Source organism: Etheostoma cragini, chromosome 7 (genome assembly GCF_013103735.1).
Source record: "Etheostoma cragini isolate CJK2018 chromosome 7, CSU_Ecrag_1.0, whole genome shotgun sequence".
Taxonomy (NCBI): domain Eukaryota; kingdom Metazoa; phylum Chordata; class Actinopteri; order Perciformes; family Percidae; genus Etheostoma; species Etheostoma cragini.
The window spans coordinates 19,683,127-19,692,485 of NC_048413.1; the positions used below are offsets into that span (position 1 = coordinate 19,683,127).

The 9,359-nt window shown below is 38.8% G+C and overlaps 1 protein-coding gene across 2 annotated transcripts in view; it reads left to right on the forward strand.

Moving 5' to 3' along the window:
- sema3bl (sema domain, immunoglobulin domain (Ig), short basic domain, secreted, (semaphorin) 3bl) overlaps positions 1-9,359 on the forward strand; it is a 60,037-nt gene that overhangs the window by 17,631 nt on the left and 33,047 nt on the right. For both annotated transcript variants that reach the window (XM_034877216.1, XM_034877215.1), the window contains exon 2: positions 2,027-2,187. In XM_034877216.1, the coding sequence (XP_034733107.1) occupies positions 2,027-2,187 (161 nt within the window). The remainder of the gene's footprint in view (positions 1-2,026; positions 2,188-9,359) is intronic.

Sequence of the window (9,359 nt, forward strand, 5' to 3'; positions counted from 1 at the left end):
GTGTGTGTGTGTTTTGGACTGAATGAAAGAGAGAGGAATAACGACCATGACAGCTTAGTGATGACAGGGAGACGGAAAGCCGATTCGGCCCAAAGACTTCTCCACGGAACATTTGGCATACCGAAGACATCCTATCACACAAGAATTTCTCTCTTCATCTCGATACCTTGAGTGAGAGAGAGAGAGAGAGAGAGAGAGAGAGAGAGAGAGAGAGAGGGAGAGAGAAAGAGAGGTGATGCAGAAGTAGTGCCATTCAAGAATCACGATAGGAATGTAGGAGAGACAGATAAAACAGGTGTTTGTGTGAGAAAGTGGAAGATTTTTTGAGGCTGAGAGTCAAGCTTGCTGTAGTTATGTACTGTGTGTGTGTGTGTGTGTTTGTGTGTGTATGTGTGTTTGTGTACTGAACTTGAATTCAACTTGTCTCTACCACTCCTGCTAAGTTGTTAAATCAACCTTTTGACTTTGAAGCTGCTGCCAGATCAGAGAAGAGAGCCAGGTGCATGCTGTTATGTGCAGACAGACTCCTGCTCTCCTACTGATGCTCATTAACTAATATGGAAGTGTGTATCTTGTGTGTGTGTGTGTGCTCTCATGAAGTCCTGCACTTCAGAAACTTACCGGTAAAGGTTTTCAAACAGTTAAGCATCACAGGATTCAAAGACAGTCATTATCCTGACATGATGTATTGGCTTTGAGTAGTATGAATCATTGCCTTGTTTTGCTATATTTAATCGCACCTTACATTTATTTTTTTACATTTCCTGTAGCTCTTTTCTGGGAATGTCCTTTAATGCAAACTAATGGTGTGTTGACAGCAGCAACAGGAGTGTAATACAAAATACTTTGTACAGATGTATAGTGGAACAAAAGGCAATGTTACATGTGGATTCCCACTTGAGACGTTAGATTTTTGTGATACTGGAGGGAAAATGTACATATCACTTTTAAAAGAGCACTGAGTCTGAACTGAATGCCGTCAGACTCACTTTAAAGGTCCCATGACATCGTGCTCTTTGGATGCTTTCACATAGGTCTTAGTGCTCCCCTAATACCTCAATATCTGAAGTGTCTTTCCTAAAATTTTGCCTTGGTGCAGAATAACAGCCACTAGAGCCAGTCCTACAATGAGCTTTCCTTAGGATGAGCCATTTCTGAGTCTGTAGCTTTTGAGTAACCAAGGTGGAGACGGGGGGTGTGGCCTTGACCACTTTGCTCGTTTGAAAGCCATGATGTCTCTCGCTCAAGGGTTCTCTGGTGCGGGCAAAGCTGAGAAAGGGGAGGTAACCTTGCCCCTTATGAGGTCATAAGGGTCAAGATTCTAGACTGGCCCATCTGAGCTTTCATTTTCTCAAAGGCAAAGCAAGATACCCAGGGTTTGGTTTACACCTTTTCCTTTTCAAGACACTGGGGGACCAAAGGGGGGCTGGGGAAATTCATATTAATATTACAAAACCTCAAACAATGACATTTTAATGCCATGGGACCTTTTAAGGCAGCAGCAGGACAAAGGGAGACAATTTTAAGGTGCCAAGAAAATCTATCTTCTTAAATCAGATCAGTCTGTAAAAAATGTACCTTTTGTTTGAGTGGGGGGAAAAGACTATAGAAAGATCTTAAATTACCCTAATAATCTGACCAACAGTCTCCTTTTATGTTTTCTATTGTTCAGTGATGGGTGGGAAAAGTTGTCCAGCAAACAACTTTACATAAAGCAGAGAGCAAACAGGAATTAAACAAAATGCAAACAGAATTCATTATCAAATACCATGAAATATTTAAACTGATGTACAAATTTTGTTGTTGTCTCTCTATTAAAGACAGGGGCCATAGCGTCAAACTCACAACCCAAGGCTTCAAAGTCAAAATAAGTTTTAAAATCTATCAGTTATACAACCTGTGAGAGAACAGAAAACGAAGACAATCTTCTTCTTTACTATTATAACTTGATTAACTTCAAATTGATGCAAAAAGAAATGGGTTTCTGTTGTGCCGTTCCTCATCATGTTCTCCTCTCTCCCTGCAGACCTGCTGTCCACCAACAGGTCATCCATCTTCAGCGGTCACCATGGCCAGCTCTCTCTCACCGCTGTCTTTCTGGATGAGTACCGGGACCGTCTCTTCCTGGGAGGGAAAGATATCTTGTACTCTCTCATGCTGGGACCTGCCAGCAGCGAGTCCAAAGAGGTGAGGTTTTTGGAGACAATAAATAATAATACAATAAATTAGTTAAAGTTACTTAAAGGTGCTCCAAGCGATGTCACGCGCTTTTTAGGCTATAACAATTTTTCTCAGATACAGCAAAGATCTCCTCACTATAAACTAGCTGTCTCTCCCCTGAACACTGGTAAAACACGCGGCCTCTGTAGACAGCCCAGGCTTCATAAACGGCTACAAAAACAAACTGCGCCAACCTGCTCCACAAAACACAAGCAGTATTCCAGCCAATAACTGAAAAGAAGGATTTGGGGGTGGGAGTTGGGGGGTTAGTCTGCATTAATGAGGAGGAGGGAGAGGCGAGATACCCTTCGTTTTGTTTGACAATACTTTGAACATCAACAAGAAGGTGACATCACCCAACATTGCTGAGAGCACCTACCACAGCATTGGCTTCCTGGGTAGCTCCCCTGGTAGAGCGTGCACCCATATGCAGAGAGCTCAATCCTCGCCACAGTGGCCGCAGGTTCAGTACCGACATGCGCCCACTGCATAGAGGACCTTTGCTGCATGTCATTGCCCCTTTCAAGTCTAAGCCATCCTATCAACAATGAAGGCCCCAAACAGTGAAATAAACATTTTAATGTAATCTGCTTCAATGATTCACGTTTTGTAAAAGGTGAGTTACTGTTGCACAGTCTACATTTATCATTCCATTTTGATTTAAGTTGCAGTGACTCAAGTGCAAGTGGTTTTAATCTGTAGAAAATGATATATGGTTTGAAGACATAGGCGTACGATTTTCCTAAATTCCCTCTTTGCAGATCAACTGTTAAAGCACTCTTAAACTCATACATCAACCATAAATAAACGTGGTTACTCAAACCCAAACAGTCATTTTATTTTGTATTAATGCTATTGCATCATCACTAAAACAGGAACAGTATACAGTGATTAGAATTTTTAACAAAACATAAAGAAAAAGCAGTTTTTCAGGAATAATAGAAAAAAAACGATTTATCACACACCTATTTTCTGGGGTAAAGTGATCAATTCTGAAATGTATCCATATACGGTGTACATGCATGCGTGGAAAAATGCATTTAATGAAGATAATGTAGAGATCCAGAAGATCAGATTTCAACTGTCATCAAACACTGACAGTCAGACTAAAAGAGAGAGAAAGATGCTATTATCTTTTTAGATTTAAAGGGTAAAAAGAATTATATCTACAAATAATGGATCTAGGATTTTGAAACTTAACTGTTTAAATAAAGTCTATCCATTTATTCATTTCAAGGATCACATAGTTATGTCACTATTATTCAGTGCTTTGGCAGTGCAGACCAGTATGTTAACAATTATGGAGAGATGTGTATCTGATATTAGAATGAAATTCATATTTCATGTAATTTATTCAGGTAAGAAGACATACGATATTCCTTTAGCTGTGATTTGTGGAGTTAAGGAGTTATTATACTGTTGAGTTATTTCTTCTGAATTTTCAAAGAGTTTTTTTTGGAAGGCTGTGACACTAGGGAAATGGATAGATTTAAATTAAAACATGACATATCAAATCTTTATCTGAAGAAGAATAGTTCAGTGAAAATATGCACCATTTATTCATTTTTTCTTTTTCTTTAGTGGGCCCAGTATCTCCACGCTTTGTTCCATTACACCGGTTTATAGCACAGAACCAAAATAGCTCTCTCTGAAACAGAAAGCATTGGTGTACTTCAGCACTTTAGCTAAGAGCGGCAGTGTGTGTGTGTGTGTGTGTGTGTGTGTGTGTGTGTGTGTGTGTGTGTGTGTGTGTGTGTGTGTGTGTGTGTGTGTGTGTGTGTGTGTGTGTGTGTGTGTGTGTGTGTGTGTGTGTGTCCCCATGTCAATGTGTGTAATTCTGTACTCATACATGGCTTGAAGACACGACACAAAGTAAATGGGTGAACTGGGAATTTATATAAATAGAGAGCCAGATGTCGCCCACCTTATCCACCCTTTAACTCCTCTCTCAGCCTCCTCCCACTGCTCTCTGTCTTGGCTGATGATCACACATGAAGCTTGCTGATACTCTTGTTTGCTGCGAATTGTTTGAGACTTTATGCCTGGGCTTCTATCAAAGCCAGCCGTTGTGGGATATATATTTGTGATGCCAGTTCAACAGAAAAAGGTTAACAAGATGACACACATCTGCCAAATACGCCATACACCAGCTGAAAGAAAGAGAAAAGAAACGGCAGAACAGAAGGAATATAAACTGTTTGAAATAATCACTCCAAGAACACATGCTGATAGTAAATCAATGTTGCCGTGACAAATGGGGTCTATGTTGAAAACTGGAAGGCAGCTAAACTAGAGACAGACTTTGCAAAATGACAGGAAGCCGGAGCGAACAACTACATTGACTCTCTCCCAAGTTTAAAAACCAACACCACGAATTTCCCCTAAAAAACTATAAATTATAATTTTTAGATTTCTGTCTGTGTACACATTTAATCAATAATCTTGCACCTGGCGAAGCACTGCGCAAAGCCCAACGCAAAGCCCAACGAAAACCCTGACTCAAAGCCTGACGCAAAGCCTGATGCAAGTGGCTGGCATTTGCACATATCTTTGTGCCCATGGTTGTGCTGGCCTTACAGGAGGTTTATTCAAGTTTTATTCTTGGCGTATGGCTTTCTTGAGGCAGAGGAAAGTGATCGCGTCATTGACCAACAAAAACCTGGTCTAAAGTCAATAGTGCAGCATTTTATTGTTATTTTAACAGCAAACTAGTAAAATGTGCGTAGCCTTATGCACAGTACACACACACTGTGTTTGTTACACACAAGGAAATGCCGCAGCACATAAACAAAAAGCAAAAGATTATAAATAAAAATATTGTGATGCAAATCCGCTCTCATAATAGCAATGCATCAAGGTACAAACTCGCCTTTAAAAAGAATGGGAGATGACACCCTGATTTCTCTACGAATCTATGAATTAATGAAGACATTCAGTACAACCCTTTTCAACCATGCACCTGTTGCACAGACCGTTTTTTTTTACCTCAAACTAGCAAAAATCTGCCCACCGGAGCTTACAATATGTCTTTGGCATAAACAGTTACCACCTTTTCCACTATAACTCTGATCCACAGTGTAGTAAAATTGAAAATGGGAGGAAGGTGTGATTCTAAACAAAAGGCTTTGATAGAAAAGAAGTATGATGGCATTAAATCAGTGCAACAGTATGTTTCTGCTCAAACTGGATCTAGTTACAACTTACTGAATCAAATCTGGCAAGCTGCTTGATGATAATTACCCTGGAAAAACTAAAACAAATAGTGATTTAGTTCATGTAAATGTTGCATAAGATGGAGTAAATATTTCACTTTCTTCTTCCCAAAAGCTTGAGCAGGTATGATTTGTATTTTATATAACATATTTCATTGGAAATGTGGTTGGCACCTCAAATATGTTTCAGCATGTTCAGACAGCTGGTTTATTTTGCTCAGTGTTTACTTATGTGTATTGTATCTTGTGACTCTGCTTCCTTGGTGATTTTGGGGATGGCTTCTTGCCCAGCTTACTGAGTGTAGCATAATGCTATAATAATCCCATTGGCCTCAAAAGAATACAATGTAAAAAGTGACGTGTCGATAAAAGCAGAGGTCGTGTCAAAATTTGAACCCTCTCCACAGGGATTTATTTTTTTCTTCTCTGTGTTTTAGGATTGAAGACTGCAAAGATTCTTAAAATGTTTCAATATTTAAAGCATAAAATTCTAGCTTTGTTGTATCCAAAATTGACTCAAAAATAAGCTCATCACTGCCTATGATTCAGTCTGTTTGCTTCTGCCAAATTTTGCTTTGGCTCAGCAACAGAAACTGACAAAGAAGACAGATGTTTTTTTGTAAAAATTACAACCGAGTCGACCAGAATGGAAAAGCACCTGCTTTCATCAGCGTGCAGCAGCGTACTGTTGTTTCATTAAGTAGCTTGGGTCCCGGCTATTACAGTATACTGTTTTGAAAAGTGCATATAAACAATATTGTGACATTTAAAATAAATGTATTTTATATGCCTACACTGTAAAATGAATAATCTGAACTAAAAAGTGCAAAGTATACTGGAGGGTTTTGATCTATTGCGGATTGTATAGCTGCTGACACATGAACAAAGGCGTAATTTGATGATTTCTATCTTTCCATTATTTTGTCTGACCTCTAAAGTATTGTGTCTGGAGCTATGAACGTTTGTGAAGCCCCTGCTGTCAAAGAGGCCGTTAAAAGTTTTGATCAATTTTACTTTGGCTTGGCTTTACTTGGCTCACTTGTTTGCAGCTCTGGATACATTTTTCTTAGTCTTAAGTCTGTTCAAAGATCAAAGGCATTACAAATGAGAATAATTTCCGAGGGTGGATTTAAAATTAAATTGAATTTGTTTATTATTCCCCAGTGGGGAAATTACAATTTACACTCTGTGTACACAAATTTGTTAGTAATCACACACAGGCCTGAAATAAACGCACATGCTCAGGACCTATACATGCACTAATGGAGAGATGTCAGAGTGAGTGGGCTGCCAGCTGAAACGGCGCCCTGTGCGGTTGGGGGGGTATGGTGTCTTGCTCAAGAGCACCTGACAGTGCCCAGACGGTGAAGTGGCATCTCTCCAGCCACAAATCCACACTCTGCACGTTTTGGTCCATATGGGGACTTGAATCAGTGAACCTCTGGTTCCCAACCAGGGCACTTTGAAGAGATAGACGTCGATAACGTGTCAAGAAACATTTAAACAGAGGAAGGAAAATGGTAGAGGTCAGCCATAATGCCTAAAGCGTGCAGAGCAAGACTTTTGGACGATGGATGGAATATTGCAGAACACTGACTCTGACCATTGCCAGCCTGGTTTTAGGCAGGGCTGATTTCACAGTATATCAGTATCAGTCAGGCATGTTATCAAGCTGCTTTAGGTCAGACTGTGTGTGAGCCAGGCCTTTAACAGACACGCAATCAAATCAGTCCATCATCGCGCCAAGAAACTGGTCCAACGATCTTGACCATTCAAAGCCAAATTTTAGACCGGCCCTAATGCAATTGCAATAATAGTTTGAGTAAGAAAATATATAGTAAACTCAAATTCTGTGTGCACTTGGATGTAGGTTTTGCAGTGTGCAAATAGTACATTAGGTTGGATCCTTGCAAGAATAAAAGTCTGTAGACTACACATATTTATATTTACAACACCAGAACACAATATGAAATACTTCCCTCGAGCCAATATGCAGTGAGCATTACCAAGAAGATGTCTTCAATATTGTCTCAATTTTAATTTATTGAATGGTGTATATCATATTTTATGTTTTATCTTATACATTGAATGTCAGTTGGCATTTGCTATTAGCTTAGAGTGGTTAAAGTATTTCTAGGCTCTCCGATTTCACATTCTTTATCCTCAGAGGACTTTAAATCTTTGTGAGCCAGGTTTCATTCATCTAGATTTACAATGAGTGCACTGTGCTGCCTGTGATGAAATAGGATTTATGACAGAGGAGATAAAATCCATCCCAAACGTTTACTGCTGATATAAAATTCAGGGTATGATGAATTTCTCTTTCTGTCAAAAAGCTTAGTTTATTACTCTTCATTCACACACTCTTACAGAACCTGTAGCTACCACAGTGGCCCCTTGACGCACACATGCTGTCCATACACACTGAGAAAATCAGACATTGTAATGCAAGTCAGGACCGTATGTTTTCTTCGCTGCTTTCTTTTCTCCCTGTTAGCCAAAACAAAGCCAGTTTCCAGACAAAGACTTATTGTCTGCTTGCAACTATCACACACACATCATTGTCTCAATACTGAGACAGAGTTGGACTTTCCTTTTCAGTGGCAATTTCATTTCAATTTTCATTAGCTGAAAGCAGTGTAAAACTAGTCCCATTGTTTCATGTCCAAATTCTATTTCATGCTTATCTGAGATTCACTTCTTTCCCTTGTTGAATTGGCAGAAACAGATCCTTGTTGAATTGGCAGAATGAGATCCATGTTGAATTGGCAGAATGAGAAGAAGACTTTGGGACTTTCCCCATCAGGAAATCTTGGATCTATACTGTGAGAACTTAAGACAGAAAATTGAGCTCCAGATGGTCTAGTTAGGATACTCTGAAGGTTTGACTGGGCACAGATTTTGTGTTCGTTTGTAGCAAAATGTCTAATTTAATTTCTAAATGTCTAATTTAATAAGATTGACGCGGAAGGGGACGGAGTCTCTGGAGTAGGCCTGCACGATTCGGGGAAAAGGATGAATCACAATTTTTTTGCATAGAATTTATACAATGATTCTCTGCCACAATTTTTTGACCATGACAAAACCAAATAAATTGGCAGTACCAAACATAGATTTTTTCTGCTATAGCAGATTGCACCTCACCACAAGCCTGTAAACATAGAGGCTTAAATGAAGAGAAGGGAGAGCAGTGCAGTGCTTCGGAGCACTTTAAAAGCTATTTTATACAATGTCTATGTTTAAAACTCACAGAAGAAAGTAGCAGCGTTTGTAATGCAGTCAGCTCATAAAATTAAATGAGAATCAAAGTCATTAATAAAATGACTTTATTAAGTTATTTATCAATTACACTATGAACAGAGTGAATGATTTTATAACAATTAATTGTGCAGGTCTACTCTGGAGTCATCGCTTTTACATTTATATCTGTTGCCAGTTTAAAAGTGTTTTATAGCATCATAAAAGTTTCCCTGTGTTTCTGTTTGTATGTTGTTCAGTACGTATCATCATCCATAGAAGTTCCCAAAGGAAAAGCCTAACTAAACACTTCCACATAATTCTCATTATTCTAGAAGTATGCAGTTAATCAAATGTAAGAAAACATTTTACACAACAGTTTTATTGGTTTGGACAAATCAATCTTAATTGTCTGAGTAAGATTGTTATCTGGTATTAAAGTAGAAGTCAGTCTCAAATTAAATCAGTTTTTTTTTTTCCTTAATAAAGGTAAAGTTCACCCAAATTATATGAATCAACAATTGTTTATCACTTGCAGTGGTATCTAACCTTGCAAGTGATTTTGGGTTAGTTAGCTAAGGTTTTGAGACACATATCTGTCAAGAAGTATGTTAAATATATATATATATATATATATATATACACTCACCGGCCACTTTATTAGGTACCCCATGCTAGTAACGGGTTGGA